The 22130-nt window shown below is 37.4% G+C and overlaps 1 protein-coding gene across 1 annotated transcript in view; it reads right to left on the minus strand.

Annotated features, from left to right (window-relative positions):
* Positions 1-22130, minus strand: part of LOC124775754 (schwannomin-interacting protein 1 homolog) — an 810951-nt gene that overhangs the window by 23738 nt on the left and 765083 nt on the right. Inside the window, exons 8-11 of the mRNA XM_047250583.1 lie at positions 16345-16462; positions 14281-14429; positions 9272-9556; positions 2278-2389 (exon numbers count right to left, since the gene is read on the minus strand). Coding sequence (XP_047106539.1) covers positions 2278-2389; positions 9272-9556; positions 14281-14429; positions 16345-16462 — 664 coding nt within the window. The remainder of the gene's footprint in view (positions 1-2277; positions 2390-9271; positions 9557-14280; positions 14430-16344; positions 16463-22130) is intronic.

A 22130-nucleotide genomic window follows, 5' to 3' on the forward strand; every position in this document is an offset into this window, starting at 1 on the left:
GACAACAGTGTGTTTCAGGAATTGTGGTGTTTGTCAGCGGTTATTTTTTACAAAATTATTTTCCTTTTTTCCCCTCAGTGGTTTTAGAATGTATGGAGAACATCTTCTGTGTTCAATGTTATTTAATATGCAATGTAATTTCAACATTAGTTGTTTATGTTCGTAATAATTTTGAACTCTGTGGCGAGCAAAATGAATGGAACAAATTCAGGAGAATTGAAGATCTGCAATGAACACAACAGCATTATTGTAACTGTCAAGACAAAGAAGTACAGAAAAGCTAGAATAATAGACTGTGTGTTGTATAGATGTAAGGGGTGTATACAACATTTAGCATTATGCTCCAGTTGTGGTGACTTCTTCGGTTTAATAAAATGATGATGATGACTGATGCACTGACTGTCATAAATGTTGGAAACAAACTCATCCAGTCATTACTCTGTGTTGAAATTTTCTTTTTTCTTTTTTGCTTTGTAAACTATTTGCATATTGTTAGATTTCTGCTATTGATTTGTATTAAATCTTACTGTCTTCTGTAACACACACACACACACACACACACACACACACACACACACACACACACACACACACACACACACAGTGGCGGCTGATGTGTAAGAGCAAAAGAGTATGTGAACACCCTAACTTTCGACACCTTGTGAATTTATTGATTATTTTTCTTTGAATGCTGTTAAACACAACATAGATGCTGCAATCTGAAAGATATGGCCACATACGAATTTGATAAACAATGTGCATGGTTCATAATGTGCACAGCTAGCCCTTGTCAGTCAACTAGAAGCTTATGGCAATGCCACCAGGTGGTAGCACACTGTGGCAGACTTTCATCCCCATTCGGTGGGCATAAATCCTATTAGATGATAGCCCACTCCTCAGATATGCTAATTCGCTCACTATATACTGTAGTAAGATTACTTAGGATGTCAGTATATGTTAAAGTTGTACTGACAGTAAACCTATTTTATGGTTTCTGAATGAGTTACAGTGCATATGTTATGAATTTTATCACACAGAGAATCATTAGGGCCTAAACCATATCACTGTCTATTTTGACATGGTAGCATTTATTCATTTTTCTGGACTCTGTTGATCTTATGGTGAGTCAGGTTTATCTGTGCTGAAGGCTCACACTGTATACATGAAAATTCACGAAAAGTGTATAATTGGTTTCTCTCATATTCACTTAAGTTTGGGATCAACGGCAATTTGCTTTAGGCCCTTATGGATCTCACACCTCATTTGTATTCTAGCCAGGTGACCATGTTGTAGACATTATTACTTGAGTTTAATCATTTCCACAAATGGTGCTTCGTGTTTGGAGCTGGTTGCATGCCGTGTAAACATGAACTATGTTGAATCCATTTTAAATGCTAACAGTAAAGTAAAGATGTGATGACGGATCATGAGTCGTGTTTGCATAGCTCAGTCAGTAGAGCACTTGTCGGGGAAAGGCAGAAGTCCTGAGTTTGAGTCTCGGTCTGGCACACAGCTTTAATCTGCCAGGAAGTTTCATATCAGAGCAATCTCCACTGCACAGTGAAAAACCTCATTCTGGGAACAGAAAAGTTAATTACCAGGAAAAGTTAGCTGCAAAGGAGCTAGGGTCTCCAAAAGTAGATCCTGTGACTGAGAGAGCGATGAAATCAAATGAGTGCGACTACAAATGAACATTTAACAAGGAAGTGTACAGTTAGTACATGTTGTTGTGTGGGTGCAGCGTAAGAACATTTGATTTTCAGCCTGGAAGTAAATTTGTGAACTAATATATGTGTTAGGGATCTTGTACATTTGTCTGAAAAAATGTAAAAGCATGAAAACTCCCATGTACACAACGAAGCAAAATGGAGAGTTGTGAAAGCTTACACATTATTTCATTATTGCCCTAAATTGTACTTAATTATGCACAATACAACAAAATTCCACAAAAACAATTCTTCCTTTTGTCGGATAAGTTATGCATATTATTATTACTGTCGTTATTACTATTGGCAGTGGCTTTTTGCTGTATAAACTTGTTGATAAGCATAAATGTTATAAAACAGATGGATTAATTTCACTCTCAAATTTATCTGAATCTAAAAACTTTGTGAAAACCAGACTGTATACTCACAAGTGGCCACAGCCGCCCCCCCCCCCCCCCCACACACACATGCACAGAGAGTGAGAGAGAGAGAGAGCAATTATTTCAATCTGATTGTTAATATATAAATGTAATAATTCTGATTTTATCAAATGGCAGATGCTATTTCATACCTTCAATTTGGGTGTGCAAATCATTTACAATAACTTGAAGTTGAGCAACATTCATTTCTGTCAGCAACTGCCTGCTAACACGTCTTCTGTCTTCTGGGAATGGGATGCCAACCTGAAAACAACATAATTTTATAAATTGATAGCAACTGCTGCAACACGAGTGAAAATGATTACCAATCTGACAAAATGGAGAAAAAAGAAAACAAGAGAATGAACAGTTTAATACTCATCGAAAGTGAGTGAAGTGGGAAGGGAGATAAATGTAACAAAATTTCTAAGATAGCGCTACACAGAAATAACAGAACAGTGTGTTTATGTTGTGGCATTACCATATAACAATTACAATTATTCTTTTTTTATTTAACCAGAGGACAATCACTATTTTTATTCATACTATTACTGGTTTTGATTGTAAGCTACAATCATCTTCAGATGAAATGTTGCAGAATACACATCTATGTAACACCTGGGATGCACATGTCCTCTCTCTTCAAGAGAAATGCAGTAACTGTTATAGGAGAATACTGCTTAAGCAAAATTGCCAGCAAATGGCAGGGGGTTATAAAATGAAGCCATACCAGATTACATATTTAAATGAAACACATACAATTCAATTATTTCCTCAAGTAGTATAGTATTCCACAAAACTATCCCACATATAAAGCTGACACTTGACTCATAGTATTGTACAACATGTTCCAATGTTGTTGTTGTTGTTGTTGTTGTGGTCTTCAGTCCTGAGACTGGTTTGATGCAGCTCTCCATGCTACTCTATCCTGTGCAAGCTTCTTCATCTCCCAGTACCTACTGCAACCTACATCCTTCTGAATCTGCTTAGTGTATTCATCTCTTGGTCTCCCTCTATGACTTTTACCCTCCACGGTGCCCTCCAATGCTAAATTTGTGATCCCTTGATGCCTCAAAACATGTCCTACCAACCGATCCCTTCTTCTAGTCAAGTTGTGCCACAAACTTCTCTTCTCCCCAATCCTACTCAATACCTCCTCATTAGTTACGTGATCTACCCACCTTATCTTCAGCATTCTTCTGTAGCACCACATTTCGAAAGCTTCTATTCTCTTCTTGTCCAAACTAGTTATCGTCCATGTTTCACTTCCATACATGGCTACACTCCATACAAATATTTTCAGAAATGACTTCCTGACACTTAAATCTATACTCGATGTTAACAAATTTTTCTGCTTCAGAAACGTTTCCTTGCCATTGCCAGTCTACATTTTACATCCTCTCTACTTCGACCATCATCAGTTATTTTGCTCCCCAAATAACAAAACTCATCTACTACTTTAAGTGTCTCATTTCCTAATCTAATTCCCTCAACATCACCTGACTTAATTTGACTACATTCCATTATCCTCATTTAGCTTTTGTCGATGTTCATCTTATATCCTCCTTTCAAGACACTGTCCATTCCGTTCAACTGCTCTTCAAGGTCCTATGCTGGTTCTGGCAGAATTACAGTATCAATGGCGAACCTCAAAGTTTTTATTTCTTCTCCATGGATTTTAAATCCTACTCTGAATTTTTCTTTTGTTTCCTTTACTGCTTGTTCAATATACAGATTGAATAACATCGGGGAGAGGCTACAACCCTGTCTCACTCCTTTCCCAACCACTGCTTCCCTTTCATGCCCCTCGACTCTTATAACTGCCATCTGCTTTCTGTACAAATTGTAAGTAGCCTTTCGCTCCCTGTATTTTACCCCTGCCACCTTCAGAATTTGAAAGAGAGTATTCCAGTTAACATTGTCAAAAGCTTTCTCTAAGTCTACAAATGCTAGAAACGTAGGTTTGCCTTTTCTTAATCTTTCTTCTAAGATAAGTCGTAAGGTTAGTATTGCCTCACGTGTTCCAACATTTCTACGGAATCCAAACTGATCTTCCCCGAGGTCCGCTTCTACCAGTTTTTCCATTCGTCTGTAAAGAATTCGCGTTAGTATTTTGCAGCTGTGACTTATTAAACTGATAGTTCGGTAATTTTCACATCTGTCAACACCTGCTTTCTTTGTGATTGGAATTATTATATTCTTCTTGAAGTCTGAGGGTATTTCGCCTGTCTCATACATCATGCTCACCAGATGGTAGAGTTTTGTCATGACTGGCTCTCCCGAGGCCATCAGTAGTTCTAATGGAATGTTGTCTACTCCCGGGGCCTTGTTTCGACTCAGGTCTTTCAGTGCTCTGTCAAACTCTTCACGCAGTATCTTATCTCCCATTTTGTCTTCATCTACATCCTCTTCCAATGTACATCCTGTTCCAATGTAACAAATACAAAATTTCATTCATCTCAATGGCCTTTCTATGCTACGCTGAGAATGTTCCATTTTACTCTTGTACTACAAGACTTTGTCATAAATATATACAAAAAATATAACTTCCATCCACAAGTTGTCAATCTTTCAAATACTTTCTTAGTGAAGTGAACAGATTCCCAACAAATGTTTTCTTTGTGTATGAGAATACATCTACCTAATACACTGATTAAATTTCCATCCATAAAACACACACTAGTCAAAATGTAATACTGTTACATCCCTTCCTGGATTTTTCATTGTTTGACACTAGTCAGAACAATTTTTAATTTATTAATCTTTTATAATAATGAGAATCAAGATAACACCTATGATAAAATTAGAGCATTTTTTCAACAGAGCCATGAAGAGTGACAGCTAGCAGATTTTCATCTGTTTATTTTGTACTTTTGACTATTACCTCAAATAATATGTAAATAAAAGGCAGAAGCAGGAGAAAGGAAAGGAAAGGAACTCTTGATATTAGCTGCATTGGGGCTTTATGCAAAATCAGCAGTGATGAGTGAAATACAAATACAGAATCTATTGCTTGCTAGGCAGTTGCATTAACCACTAACCTACCCGGACACAGTGTCTATCACAAATGCACGGACCTTCTTGGCATGTTCCCTGATTGACCCACACAACCTAGTGCCACCTATCCACAGTCCCTGTCCATGTCCTGTATGCTAATTTTAGATTTGCACTGAAGGTAGGATATAAATGTGCATCTGCACTGCAGGCTGGCTTCATAGCCAACTGAGGTGAATTAGTTACATGAATATGTGGTGGACACCATACGGAATCATCAGCTATGATACATACTATGTAAATTGAAGGTGGCGGGGGAGAAAAGAAATGAAAGGAAAGGAACTTACGCACCATTTTACATTGTCAAATGCTTATTCCAGGCCAATAAATCCTATGAAATTGTCTTAAATTTTCTTAAGTCTTGCTTCTAGTATCAGTCACAATGTCAGAACTATCCTCTATGGTGCCATTACCTTTCCTAAAGCCTAATCTAACATATCATCAGTTTTCTTTTAATTTCTTCTGTACTTTATTCTTGTCAACAACTTGGATGCAAGAGCCATTAAGCTTACTATGCAATAGTTGTCACACTTATCTGCCTTTGCTATCTTCAAGATTGTGGGGATGATATTTTTCCAAAAGTCTGTTGATACGTCTCCAGACTCAGATTCTACACACCAACTTGAATAGTCATTTCATTGACACTTTCCCCAGTGTTTTCAGAAATTCGAAAGGAATGTTACCCACCCTTCTGAATTATTTGGTCACAACTTTTCCAAAGCTCTGTTAAATTCTGACTAATACTGTCTTCCATTTCCACTCCCATTTCTTTCTCAATCAGGTCATCAGGTAACTCCTTCTCTCATAGAGACCTTCAGTGTATTCCTTTCCACCTACTACATGACTACCCGGCAATTAAGTACCTAGCAGTACTATTCTCTCTTCTGCACTTAATAGTGGTATTGCCATTGGACTCTTACTGTTGATGACCTTGTTTTTAATTTTGCCAAAATTTGTTGTAACTTTTCTGTGTGCTGAGTCAGTTATTTCAACAAACTTTTCTTTTTCTATTTCTTCACTTCTTCCAGCAGCCATTCTGACTTGGCTTCCCCAAAGTGTCCTTTTTTCTTTCATTCCGATGTGGCTTACATTTCTATACACAGGAATTTCCCTGAACATTTCTGTACTTTCTTTTTTCATCAATCAACTGAACTACTGCTTCCATTAACCAAGATCTCTCCACAGTTACCTTCAATATACCTATGTTTATCTGTTCATTTTCTTCTGAAATTGCTCTTTTTAGAAATATCCATTCCTCTTCAACTGCACTGCCTACTGTGGCTTCATTATCACAGTATCAATAGCCTCAGATACATTCAAACGTATCTTATCATCCCTCAGTACTACAGTACTCCACTTCTTTGCACATTGATTCTTTCAGATGAGTGCGTTAGACTAAGCCTGCTCATCATCATTACTAAATAGTGATCTGACTCTATATCTGCTACTAGATACACTTTACAATCCAACGTCTGATTTTGCAGTTTCTGTCAGATCATGAAGCAATCCTGCTGGAATTTTCCCTTATCTCCATGCCTTCTCTAGGTATACCTTGTCCTTTTGTGATTTTTGAACAATGTGTTCACTATCACTAAATGAAATTTATTGTCAAAGTCAATTAGTGTTTCTCCTCTTTCAGTCCTACTATTAAGCCCATATTGTTCCCCAACTCTTTCTTCTATTCCCTACCCAACTATCATGTTCCAGTCAGTTATGATTATTGAATTATTGTCACATTTTACATACTGAATTACCTGTTCATTATCCTCATATAATTTAGTCCCTCTTCATCTTCTACATGTGATGACTTCATGCATAACTGAACACAACCCTATCAATGAACTGGTCACAGTAATTCACTCGCTGCCTTCATTTCCTGTCCATAATGAATCCTACTCCTGTTATACTGTTTTCTGCTGCTGTTGCTATATTCTGCTAACTGTAACTCCTTATCCCCTTTCCATTTCACTTCACTGACCCCCACTATATCTAGACTAAACCCTTTCTAGCTTTACTACCATGTTCAAACTTCTAAAATCCCACACTCCGACTTGCAGAACATCTTCATTTTGTTGGTTATTCTATCTTTTCTCATGGTTACCTCCCCATTAGCAGTCTTCCCCCCATAGATCTGAAAAGGAGACCAACAGGCCAGCAGAAGTTCCATTTTCTGCCACCAGGTGAAAATATGATACTGTAAGCAGTCAGAATGTGAAATGTTTCTTGTTTTTACGTCAGTATGCTGTTTGTTGCTTGGTGACGTATGTTGATTTCTTTTGTAAAGAGGCTGTTGGTGTAAAGGGTAAGAAGGTTGAACTTTTCTGTACAAAACACAGTGGTTATTGAGCAGAAAGACTGTGCACTGAAGATAAAATTGTTTTATCAAGAAGGCAGCAATAGCAGTTCTGTAATGTGAGAATATCGCTGGCAGAAACAGCTGCAAACAGGCCCCATGTCAGTAAATGTGCTACAGGATATGATCAAGAAATCTGAATAAACTCATGAATTATGTGGTGTAAGAGGAAGAGGGAGGTAGCCCTTTCCCATGACAGTTGTTGTTAAAGTTTCTGTAGCTATTACCAACTGTGCAGTATGCGCCTCAAATTCTGCAGCCAACAATTGATCTATATTATGGGAATTGTCACTCTCCTGGTCAACAGTTCAAAAGATTTTATGCCATATTTCACATGAGTACCCCTGCAACATTCAGAAAGAGCACCAAATGAAGCCCCAAGATAGGCTACAATGCCGCGACTTTGCTCTTCGTTGCATGATATGTGGCTGGAGAATATTTGTTGGACAGATGAGGCACATTTTACTCTGTACAGTGCCTTGAATGCGAAGAACTGTCACACATGGGGTTCTATGCAGCCACATACACTGCAGCCAGCTTATGTGACTGTGTGGTAGTGTTTCACAAGCTCCTTTATGCTTGGTCTGTTTTTCTTCAAGAACTCACACTTTTCAGGCCTGTTAAGTGTACAGTGACATTTGCATGTTATAAAGACCTCCTTGTACAACACATGATTCCAGCTTTTCAAGAACGCAGCTGTCTCCATACTACTATTTTCATACAAGATGAGGTAATACCACATGCCACTTGACAGGTGAAAGATTTGCTTCAAGAAAACTTCGGTAAAGAGTGCATCATCTCTAGGTAATTTCAAGATGAGTGGCCTTCCAGACCCCCGACTTAAATCTGTGTGACTTCTGGTTGTGGGGACATCTGAAAGATAGTGTCTATTGGGGATGTATCCAGACCCTTCCTGATCATAAGGTCAGCATACGATGATATATCACTCTGATTACACTGGATATACTGCAAGCAACTGTCAACCATGTTGTGTTATGTATGCAGCATGTGGCTGAATCAGGAGACCATATTGACCACATATTGTAACTTGTAGCAATATCCTCCAAACAAATGTGCCAGAACCACTGCCGTCATGTGTTTGATCATTCCTATCACTTTCCTGCAACCACACCACATTCTGGCTACTCACAGTGACATATTTTTACCTCGTAGCACTAATTAATGAACATACCTATAGTGTCAGCATCCTGGGATGTGTACAGAGCACACTGCAGTGCTCAGAATACTGTCAATTTAATTGTAAACATCTGGAATATCACAAAAATTAGAAGGACGATACACTGTATGATTTTATTAAACTGAGGCCTGGGTGGATAGGATTCTCATTTTTATAAAGACTGATTAAGGGCGTGTATGTGAGAACCAATCAGGGACACACAGGAAAGAAGTCCCTCCTCTGCAGCATACATTCACAAAGCAGAAGTCATTTATTGCCTACAATAAGATTTATACTACATTAATGTCTGGGTGAAGACTGAAGCCCAACTATTCACAAAGAGCTAAATTTATGGCCTTATTTTTCGATGTAGTTTTTGTGGTTACTAAAACTACAAACTGTGAAAGTTAATTGCATTTCTTATAATACTCATTAGGGGCACAATAATTAGAAGAAAGTGCCAAAGAAAGAAGGAAGAGTCAGAGAGCAAAATTCTATTTTACAATGTTTAAAAAATGTGGTGCAAGAGAAATAATCTCTTCAATAGCACAGAAAACAATACCTTTTCTAGGCTTGAGCGCACCATTTCAGTGATCGGGCTCTTCTTCTGACGCTGTCTTTCTACTTCCATCTGCATGTGAGCCATTTCCTTTGCCTGTGCAAGTGCCAGACGTGCCTCAGCTTGCAGTCGTGCCTGTCGAGCAAAGAAGTCTGCCTCTGTCAGTGGCTGCTGGGGTGGAAGAGGTTGCGATGAGTCAGGTTCTTTTTGCTGTAAAGGCAGGGTCAAGAGCGATGCAGATGGCCGTGCTGCACCCATACTGTTTCCAGTGGCAGAAGTGCACTGCTGCTGAAACAAGGCACATTACTGAGTGGGAGTTGGTGTTCAATATATAATAATAGTCAGCAAAAATGGTTAACAGTTATCAGCTAAAACAAATGGCACAGAACAACCAGTTGCTAACACTGACTTCCAGAACCACAACAATTCCTTACAACATACCAGCACGAAACTTTACATCAGAGGACCATTTTGCTTTAACTTTTAAAAGACTCTCCATTGCTTCATTGCACTGAATGCAGTTCTTTACCTTTCAAAAACACTTGTTTAAAAAAAGAAAAAACTGCCTACTAAGCAAATTCATCATCTTACATTTTTAGAAAATATAGACTTTACATAAAGCTGTTCGACTTGTGACTTTCTTATGGCAGAAGGAGGGTGTGTGAGGTGGGCCAGTGATCTAGGCTACAAGGAACAGGAGGGATGATTCAAAAAACTGTAGCCCTTTGCAGCTAAATAATCAACAAAATTATATTTCCTGGACTGTTGTGATAAAATATTCAACTGTTTAGTTTCAATCTACTTAAGTCAAGCATTGTATTGTGTACCACTTCACATATACTGGTTCTTGACAGTTGAGCACCACACATTTCAAATATCTGTAGGCTATGAAGAAAATATTCAACACTGTGTTATTTGATTTATTTAATTCCTGAGACTATACTGAAGAGGTTTTATTGTATTTCGCATTATTGGTGTCTAGACATTCATCATCATCAGACGTGCCTGAAAACTCAAATATATTAATCGAAAATAAGGTATGCCTACTGTGGGAATCCATCTACAGATCTTGTTACATTCACAGACTATACCAAACTCCATCACATATCCACTGAATCACCAATAGACTGACACATTCTTTTAGACAGGCTGTGATTTCATACTTAAACAAGTACACCCAACTTCGAACATCCACTTCATGCTTTGTTACTTGGCAGAAACTTTTTAATAATATAGTAAGTTTTCATCATCTGTAATAATTATATATTTGTTTGGTAAATAAAAACCGCCTTTTCTTGCTGCACTGTATTTTATTTCTCTCAGACATATTTCGCCTTTTTCTCTTTAATGCATGATCAGTAAGATATAGAATGATACAGTTTTGTTTTGATATGTGTTATTTGTAGATTATAAAACAGTTCACATCTCCTTTTTATGTAAATAAGTGATTACTTACAGTTCTTCACATTTTTTGTAGGCATCTGTGTTTCCTTTCATCCAGTCACAAGCTGGAGGTCGCACAGCTCTGTTTACGAAACATAAGCATGTTTATATATTCTTAACTTTTTTCTTCCCACTTTTCATCTTGTTTGCCGTTATTTTTGTGATGCACTATCAGCCTTCTGTCACCAGATATTTGATCGATAACTATGCTTTCAAGACGTAAATATTGTGAGTTCACTACGTTTCTCATCCTGTTTAGTTTGGTTCATACTTGTTGCCAATCTAAGAAAGTACATGCTGAAAAATAATGGCTATTCATTTTGTTGTGTGTGTGTGTGTGTGTGTGTGTGTGTGTTTTGTGTGTGTGTGTGATGAGGAGGGGGAGCGAGAGAGGGAGGGAGGGGGAGGGAGAGAGTGGGGCAGGGGGGAGAGGAGGGGGGGGGGGAGAGAGGGGGGGGGGGGGAGAGAGAGAGAGAGAGAGAGAGAGAGAGAGAGAGAGAGAGAGAGAGAGAGAGAGAGAGAGAGAGTAATAGTTGCCATAAAATGATTGAAAGTTATGGCATTCAGCTGATCTGAGTTTTGTGAATGTTTTATGGCGAAGTTCACGGGCAAGGAGTCAAATGGGGTTTTATTATTATTATAGCCCTACGTTGTATTGTTACTCTATTATTGTATCTATTAGTGTAAACAATGAGTTGTTTGGCATGTGTACTTGATCATTCAACAGGGTTTTCTTTTCTGCTTTGGTTTTCTGTATGTGGTAATTTTCTTGCAGGGTTAGGAGGTTTCTTTTGTTGTTCATTCTAATTATTTTCATGTCTTCTTCTCTAGTGGTTGGTTGCAATTGTGTTCTCTTAAGCGTTCTGCAAATGTGGAGTGGTTTGTCCCATACTTCGAGGCTCTCAAGAGGTCATTGTATCTGACATCAAATGTTCTGCCTATTTGTCCTATGTATCTGTCATCACAATTATTACACTGAAATTTGTATATACCTGCTTTTTGGTATATGTCTCTGTTTTTGTCAGTTTTAGGGTGTATTTGTCCTATGTATCTGTCATCACAATTATTATACTGAAATTTGTATGTACCCGCTTTTTGGTATATGTCTCTGTTTTTTGTCAGTTTTCGGGTGTATTTTTGGATAGAATTATCAGTTGTGTATGTTATGTTTATTCCCTGTCTTTTGAAAATGTTGGAGTTTTTATGTGTGAGTTTGTGTTTGTATGTCACTGTGTACCATCTTCTGTTTTCTTTTATATTTCCCTGATTATTCTTGCTAAATGATATGTGTCCCTTTTAAATATCTTAGATCTTTTGTTCCACTTAGACACAATGTGTTTTCTTGTCCTCTAAGAAAGCAGTACGCCAAAGAACGCAGCTTTTTCGTTCTAGTCTGATGTTACACAATACTGTAACTGTGTATGCTAACAGGGCTATGGAATACTGTATCTGATGGTATAGCATACAGAAATCTCCCCAAGTTTCTGTAATGCAGCAGTATGAGCTAAGAGTTTTCTGGAGATGGAATTTACTGCATGGAATCCATTTATATATGTAACTGTGGTGTGGAAAAATTTCCGCTCATATTTGGGACATCTCCTCGAAGTATTAACTCACTGTCATCTTACCATAAGAAATGCATTGCAAAACTCTTCTTTGTTTCGCTACAATACAGTTAGATGCTGACAGCTATTCCAAAAGTGATAAGAGAAATTAAAGTTCTTAGCTAAAATTTATTTTTAGTCTTGTTTGGACAAGTTTGGAAGCAGACTGTGATATGTTCCTCAGGAACCTCATATTCCAAAACTTTCCTAACAGTATTAATAGCAACATGGCCTTGGTGCACTACACACCGATACTGGCATGGCATCATGTATACCCATTCCCTGCACATGCCTCACTATAAACATCTTCCTCACAAGGGAACCTCCCCATCGCACCTCCCTCAGATTTAGTTATAAATTGACACAGTGGATAGGCCTTGAAAAACTGAACACAGATCAATCGAGAAAACAGGAAGAAGTTGTGTGGAACTATGAAAAAATAAGCAAAATATACAAACTGAGTAGTCCATGTGGAAGATAGGCAACATAATGGACAATGTTAGCTGATGAGCGCCGTGGTCTCGTGGTTAGAGTGAACAACTGCGGAACGAAAGGTCCTTGGTTCGAATCCTCCCTTGAGTGAAAATTTTACTTTCTTTATTTTCGCAAAGTTACGATCTGTCCGTTCATTCATTGACGTCTCTGTTCACTGTAATAAGTTTAGTGTCTGTGTTTTGCGACCGCACCGCAAAACCGTGCGATTAGTAGACGAAAGGACGTGCCTCTCCAATAGGAACCGAAAACATTTGATCGCAAGGTCATAGGTCAACCGATTCCTCCACAGGAAAACACGTCTGATATATTCTTTACGACACTGGTGACGGCATGTGCGTCACATGACAGGAATATGTTGTTGACCCACCTAACTTGCACACTTGGCGAATGGGTAAAAAGATTCTTCTAACTTACCCGATTTAGGTTTTCTTGTGGATGTGATAATCACTCCCAAAAAAGTGATGAAAACATAAGAGTTTGTCACATAAACTGCATCAAATGAATGCAACAGTTTCACAGTCGCACAGTTTTCCCTGTGCTCTGTCAAAACATATGTTTTTTTACGTTTTCAAATGTTTCCGTGCGTAGACCGTCAAATCCTGTATATGTCCAAGCAAATCTGAACATGTCCTGGAATTTTGGAGAGCGAAGTTGATTATGTGTGAGTACCTGAACTTTGATAATTATCTGAAAATAAAAAATTAAACTTCTCGCTCGAGAGAAGATTTGAACCCAGGACCTGTCGTTCCGCAGCTGCTCACGCTAACCACGGGACCACGGCGCTCGTAAGCTAACACGCTCCTTAATGTTGCCTAGCTTGCACATCAACTACTCAGTTTGTATATTTTGCTTATTTTTTTCATAGTTCCACACAACTTCTTCCTGTTTTCTCGATTGATCTGTGTACAGTTTTTCAAGGTCTATCCCTGTGCCAACTTACAACTAAATCTGAGGGGGGTGCGATGAGGAGGTTCCCTTGTCAGCATAATTCTTCAAAGATTTGTTCCCAGTTCACAACAGTTAGTAATTAACTCAGATACACTATGCTCTCTAGATTTAAATGTCCATGGTTTTAGACTGAAGTATCTCCTTCGTGTCTCTAATATTTGTGCACTCTTCATACTCGGTTTTATAACATGACAGTAACCTAAAATCTGGATATGAATCATTATCGCCTGGAACATGTCATCTTTTACTAACACTGTGCTACTAATATCAGTAATTCTCTCTTACTATGAGTCTTCACAAAAACTGTACACATCTGCTCTGCATTAGGGCTAACGTCACAAACATTTTTCTATGTCTTAACTTATCCCACTAATTTCTTGTTCATATTTTAAGTGTTTAATGATATACGGCATATTTCACTGAAACCAATAGAATCTGCTCAAAATATACATGTTAAATAAAAAACAAAGATTCTATCATTCTTAATGTCATGCAGGTATCTGTTACCAAATTCAAACCTACCTTGGCTGGTAATGTATGACTCCTTGAAAGTGACATCTTCTCTGAATCACACGTTGACGTCTCTGTGTCCGAACTGGGGGAATCTACATCAGATGCTGTCTCATTCATAAAACAAATCTGCAGGTTCATCCCTGTAGGGGACAGATTCACTACTTCTGTAAACTTTGCACTATTACTACAAAGCACTTTTCAAAGTATTAATAAATCAAAATGTATTTTGTAATGTTTCTTTGTACAAAGTTTGGTATTTTAAAACAAAAAAATCAAAAGTTTTGGATGAGTAAGAACACCCACAAAGAACATGAGTCACATGTTACAATGAATGTATGAATAAAATGAAGATTTCTTTGAACATATGTTATTTCTTACTGTGGATATACGTATAGAAAAATTAACAATAATACGAATATCACAGAGAAGTAAATACATAATAAACTTAGAACTATAAAGATAAAGAGGCTTGTTTTAGGATAGGTAACAACAAAATACAAAAGTACCAAAGGGAAGGTACATATTTACAACTTTGTAACTTTACAATTGTCAAAGACTTTTACAACTTTCTTTCTGTTTTTAGCTACTATGTTATATACTATCTGTCATCTTAACTGATGAAATGTATTGTGTCTACAGATTTAAAATTGTATCTAGCACAACGTACCATTTGCATGTTGTGAATTAGATTAGAGGATCGAGTAATGAGTATGAATTACTCACTTTGCCTACGATTTTCAGAGGGCTTTCCCATATTTTTAACTAAAATGGAGCAAAACAACCTTGAGAACAAGTTTTTGATTCAAGTTACCTTAGTGTGCTAAACGCTACTACAGTACCATTAGACTTAAGACTGAAAGTTGAGTTGAACAAAGAGATTATATAACATGAAAGCTAATCTGAGAAGCCCCGGAAGAAGTTTTCAGATGCAACAATTGGAAAAAAATAGAGGACTATATGTTAATGGGACAGGTATGAACCATTTTTGTTTTGACGATGATGATGTATTTCTTGCCTGTAGCATAGGTAACTTCCATGTGGAACCAGTTGATGTGTTTTTGTATACGGGACAAGTAAAGACAGTTCCTGGATGGGCAGCAAAAGAAATAAACAGGAGAATGAAAATGGGTGGAGCACTTTCAGTAAAATAGATTAGATTTTCTAAACTAAACTTCTGGTGTGTCTGACAAGAAAAGTTTGCAACCAGTATTCTGAATTATGGCTTATAGATGTGAGACATGATCCTTTGGCATAAAAACTTTTCAAAAACTGAAAGCTACTTGGTAAGCAATACAAAACACAACGGGGAAATTATTACAAAAGACGGGAAACAAATAAATGGGTTCAGGAATAAACTTCAGTGTACAGTGCAGCTATTACTGTAATGAAACTGACATTGAGGTGGATGGATAGGGTAGCCAGATGGCATAGGGAGAAAGGAAGTTTTCTGGATTCCAAAAGGAGAAATGACAGAGAAGACAATCTAATGGAAGGTTTGCAGATGAAATCAGAAAATATGTAGGGGGTTTCTATAGCTGAAGGCCACATGACATGCTGCATTCTGGAGGTGGAGAAGGTCTTTGTCCTGCAGTGGATGTTGAATATCAAAAGCCTGTATATGTATGAGAGAGAGGGAGAGACAGAAAGTTGGAAGTAGGTTGATAGGAGGCTAACAGAGTACAGAGTGAGGGTCGTACAGAGGCTGATGATGGAATCACAGAAGCCAAAGGAAGAGAATGTAAAGAAAGAAACAAATGAATTTTTCAAAACCAGGGATACTTTCTTTGGTGAGTTGGTGAAAGAGGAAAGGGTTGCTGGAAAGAAGGCTGTTTGGTTGGGAAAGAGGTATGCAGTCTATGATTAGACAATCAGAGATGAAAATATGAGTTTGGATATGATGATTTACAGAAACCACTGAAGACCTAAATCAGGATCATCAGTGCAAAATCAGTATAAAAGAAATAAGGGAACTTCATCTGACACACACACACACACACACACACACACACACACACACACACACACACACACACACAACTACCAAGAAATAAGTAACTGAGATAGTTCACATACCACTCTGAAGCCTTGCTTGCAGACTAGGTTTTCTGCCTGGGCGGTCACCACTATAATAATCATCTGTGTCTGAGCCCATAGCAAGTCGCCTACGAATTTCCTCACGATCATTGCGCCGCTGTAAACAAGAAAAATATTAAGATTTATAAGACATAATTCACAGCTTATAACAAACACACTACTCTCCTAATGTTTTATATAAAACAACACTTTTGGTGCTGAAAACAGAATTTTTTTTCCTGTTTTGCATCAGAGTACGTCAAATGACCTCATTTCATTAAATGTGTCCACATTATTATTTTAACAGTTAATTCACATGTAAATTAGTTCCTCAGTAGAACAAAAAATGAGTCCACGGTGCAAATTTTTACATTTCATTCATTTGATGGCTCGTTTTGGGCCGAGGTCCATTTTCAAATCATTCATAACAAATTCAAAAATGAAATTTCTGAAGATGTCAAACATGTACAATGAACATTTACAGTGCATACAAATAACTGTCATTTGTATGCACTGTATGTATGATTTGAAAGTGGGTCTCAGCCCAAAACTAGTCATCGAATGAATAAAAAAGCAAAAATTTGCAGTTTGGACTGGTCTTTCATTCTACTGATTAACAGAAGTTGCTGACCCAAGCCACTTCAGCATGATGGCAATTAGTTCTTGTTTCAAGGAAACACAGTTCAGCCATTGCATGAACCATTAAATAAACAGACTTTTTATGTCAACTTAGACCATGACTCTGGAAAAAAACAACGTAGAAACACACCTCTGCAATGCAATTCTAAGTAAACCATGAATTCACAGGCAACTGTCTCTGCTAGAATTACTACCGAGTTGCTAAATGACAAAAATAAAATTTTAACTACTTAGGGTCCACTTCTCTAGCTGAATGGTCATTATGTCTGACTGTTATACAAAGGATCTGAATTTGAGTCGCGTGGTAGGAGGACTGGAATACAGTGTACTCAGTCTCATGAGGAAATATGGGCATCTATTCTTTAAGAAGTAAGGGGTTCACTTTTCAGAAGTAAGCATTAATGACCAGGAGAGCAGTGTGGTAGTTAGCCAGACATACAGATTCTTTATTTGCCACTGAGCATCTATAATGGAATAGGCTTTCCCAGTGATAGCAAATTACAGCTGAAGTCAAACTATTGAAATTAATTTTCACATTACATGTACAAATTAAGTATCTTATATACACCTATAATCACAAATATTTATTTCAACACTGCCCATATCACAGAACTCTGTTGTGTTGTAACATGGATGTTTTTGCCAGTCATATAACTTCAATTTAAATTTTGTTAATGGCAAGTATCAAACAACGAGAGGAAACTTGTTAAAATTTTTGAGAGCATTCACTTTATGTGAGTTCCCTGTTATTGTTAGCCCGTGCCTTGGGACATAATTGTTTGCCTTATTTCTAGTGTCATGTTCAAGAACTGTTTCCCTGACAACACAATCTTTAATGTTGTTATTGACAAAGAATGCAGGCTCATAAATATACAGATTCACACTGTTGGTATCCTAAGCCTGGCAAAAAAGATGGCGACAGCGCTCTTTAGAACCAGCCTTATGCATTAAATGAATGATTTTTTTTTTTTTTTTTTAATGTTGCTGAATGAGGAGCATGTCACCATATGAGGACGACATATGACATGTGACTAAAAGAGTACGAAATATGTTATACAGAGATAATTATTGGTGAGTGTGTTTCTCAGTTTCCACATCAGGTACGACTGCTGTGAAATCTTTTTACAGGCTTGGTTGATAAGCTTTTCCCTACTGAATTTGGTATCATAATATATTCCTAAGAGTTTGACACATTTATCATTTACACTCTTAAACAGTCCTAACATAAACTACTGAGTTTCGTCTGGATTACAAACAAGTTTACTGGCTGCAAACCAATTCAGTGCCGAATCAAGAGTTTGTTGCACGATCTTATCAAGAGTTGGGATGTTGTGATGTGAAGCTGTATCAACAGCACAGAAGATAAGAGACTGTAATTCACAATGGAGCAGGTCATTGACAGCAAAATGAAAAAGAAGGGGCCCAGGACAAAGCCTGGTGGAACACTTGTACCGGTTTCTACTTATGAGCAGTGTCTATAACTGAGACAAAACTGTCTCCTGTGATCAGATAGGAAGAAATTACGGCTAATGCAGATTTTTGTACACCATAACATTTTGCACATAATGCAGGCTACACTATCTTCTAATTTTGAAAATCCGTTCAAGTCTAATCAACAATTTTCAGAACAGTTGCAGTGGTACTTTTATCTGGCTGAAATCTGAACTGGTTGTTGCAAAGAACGTTATCCTTTTCAAAATAATTCCTTAATTGAACTTACATGAGTGATAATATTAACACATTAGAAACTGGTTGGTAGTTCTGGGGGAGTTGTTGTTCATCATTTTTGAATAAGGGTAACTTTTGTGATTTTGGGTGAATCCTGTAAAATTCCATAATCTGAACATTCATTAAAAATAAAACTTAGTGGCTTAATTGGCAACTGAACTGTTCATTTAACAACATAATTAGACATCCAGTAGCAATCGATACTTTTTGAAATAAATAATTTGGAAACAGTTTTACAGATATCATTGGGTGTGATTTTATCCCAATCAAAGAAAGTGCTTCAGACAGCTGGAGACCAAGCAGATACGTCTGTGGTTTTAATTTTGTCTCCAAGTTCTCTGACTGATGTGACAATGTACTCTTTTAATTCTCCTGGATCAAGCAGAGTTTGATGTACCCAGGTGGAGGAATTGTCATTGTCTAATAGCGTCCCATGCTGTCTTACATTTATTTCGAGCACCCTCTGTGTACCTGAAACTGACTTCTAATTATATCATATGTTGTGGATTCTTTCATTCCTTTTTTAACCAACAAGGGTAGCTTTCCATTGCACAGTTAACCTGTTCATTATTCTCACTAGCAGTGATCCCTCTAATCTGAGTAATATAACTGCAAAGTGATACTCAAGCAACTACCCATACAAAATACTATTATTTCAAAATAAGTAACAGTTATTTTATGATGTAACTGTGATACGTATTAGCTAAGGCACAAATGCTTTTCATCATTGTCACAAGAGACTTTCAGTTGGAATGAATTATCACATTAGGTCTACTCTAGACAATGTGAATCACCATTGCTTTTTATTTTTCAGTTTTTTCTGAGATTTTAGTGCTGTCATTACAATGGTTTCATTCCAATAAATAGTAACTATTTCATCGCTAAACGAAGACACCAGTATCATTTATCAGTAACTCACATTGAAGGAAAACAGTACTTAGAAATAATGATCTCTTTGTAGTTACAGACCTAGACTAATTTAGATAAATTCTGGAAGGCAGAACATGGCAGACTGTGCTGTGTAGACTAACACAGTATCAAAATGGGTACATCATAAGTAGACAAACATATTACAATGGGTTAATAAATGAGGCAGTAATTAATTTTAAGTGTGTTCTCAAGCAATTTTAAGAATCATGAACCAGCCTACACTGTTCAAGAAATGACGTTTTTTGTGCATTAAAATTAACAGAAACATGTAAGAGATTGGGAAAAAAGGAAGTGTTCAATAGTAAATCTTCCCCCACTGAATGATATTCTGAGGAATTCTTGTTGTCCAAAATACAGCAAAATACTGTAAATGAACTATGTATTACAGCTGCTGCTTCAAGTAGGCTTCTGGAACTTCAACCACCAAAATATCAGTCTGTCACTGAAGTTGAAAGTACTGAGATAACAAGACCAACATTATATATGACAAGCTACTTGGGACTATGTAATTAAAAACCTAAAAAAATAATTACTTTTGGCACGGAATCCTCTTCTGGTGTAATAACACGAATGAACCTTGCAACAATATCTTCTTCCTCCTCCTCTTCCTCAAGTGAATTTGGCTGTAATGTAATCCATTGCATTCTGTTATCTACTAACACAGGCCATTTCAACACTCGATTTTGAGGAGATTTATCCGTGACAGGTTGCTGTGATACATTGCATGTATCCTCAGATATGGGGAAGAATGTGGAAAACTTGGATTTCTTCAATGTCAACATCAGATTGTCCGATAACCGGCTAGTGTGATTTTTTATATTTTCCACATTTTCTGATAAACGCGTCGTCTGCGATCGTATATTCTCGAGATTTAACGTCTCACTCAGTTTTGCAGAATGCGACTTTACGTTATGGATGATGTTTTCAAACATATTCTCTTTTCAGACACACGTACTGTACTATAAAACTAGCTACTACACGTCAACACCAAGCGGTTACAATTTCGTAGACGTACGCTCAAAATTCATCAGCCTAGAAAGAACACTGTGCAGCGTACACACAATACAGCAATCCACCAATGCTTTGACCGGATGTTCCGTTGCGCGTATACGAAATACAAGCGCGTCTTGTTGTGTTTGCCTGCCGCAAAAAGTTCTTGTTTTTATTCAAGGAGGTGGCCAAAATGAACGCCTGCGGCGTATTTCAGTAATAAGATACTTACGATTCGTATATATGATACAAATACGTTTCGGAGGTTACTTGCGTTGAAAATAATGGTTATTTCTTGAAATACTATATCTGCAATTCCGAATCATTTACTTAACCCTACTATTATTTAACAAATCGAGGACGCGTTACTATAACGTACCTATGCAGTTAGATTTAGTAGAGGCGGGTGCACAACTTGGGTTGTGGCTCGAAGCAAGAAATTATGCATTTTATCGCGTTTATCATTTGCAATACAATGTAGCGTTTGGAAGGTTGCGAGACAATACAACTATAATGAGTTTGATCTCGCATTCAGTGTACTTAAAAGAATGTATTTTAAATTCAAATACTTAAGTTGTTTACGCTATGTTTCATTCACAGCCTCAGAGTTATTTCATGGTCTACATTTATATCAATAGTCCGCAAGCCACTTGATGTTGTGGGACGAATACTTCTTGTACGATTAACTGATACCCCCTTCCGTGTTCCACTCGCGAATGGCGCGGGGGAAGACTGACACTATTAGCTCTAATTTCTCGAATTTTCTTGTTGTGGTCACTTCATAAGACGTTTTTAAGAGGAAGTAATGTGTGTTCGATTCCTCTCGGACAATAAACTTTCCGTGCTGCACAAAGCCTCTTCCTTTTTTTTTTGCGGAACACTATTTAGGTACTATAACTTAAAAAAATGAAAAATATATCAAGGTAACATTAAACGCTGGTCAGACACATGTAGAGGGGACATTCATAAACGCGTCTTCAGAACATAATTGACACTTTCGAATGAGAGTACTAGATACAACTGACTGCAAACCACTTCTGTTCTAGTAGTCAGATCGACGGTCGCAATTCCCTTTAGATTTTTATATCTTCTTGAGCTATAAATTTGGCGTTGGCATCATATGTACTTCTGTTTGTATCTCCTAGAACTGGAATAGTAGTTATAAAAGACGCGCGCATCTAGCGCAAATAATAGGGACGGAAAGTACACTGGGTTGTATGTATATAATTCCCTGATTTCTGATTTTGTGTTTAATATACATGATCACTTTTTCACCAAATGCTGCCCATACGTATGAACCATATGCAAGTTAATGGCATTTTACTAGGCTCAAAAGCAGACCTGTCGAAAATAGTTATGCTTATTTCAGGTCTTAAAATAAGCTTTTATTTTCACTATTACAGTACCTGAAAATGGCCATTGTAAACCGAAACCGGTTACGACTGAGCAATAAAAAAGATTGCGTAAAAAATAAAGAATAAGTCAGTCACCGTCTCCGC

The sequence above is a fragment of the Schistocerca piceifrons genome, chromosome 2 (genome assembly GCF_021461385.2).
Source record: "Schistocerca piceifrons isolate TAMUIC-IGC-003096 chromosome 2, iqSchPice1.1, whole genome shotgun sequence".
Classification (NCBI taxonomy): Eukaryota; Metazoa; Arthropoda; class Insecta; order Orthoptera; family Acrididae; genus Schistocerca; species Schistocerca piceifrons.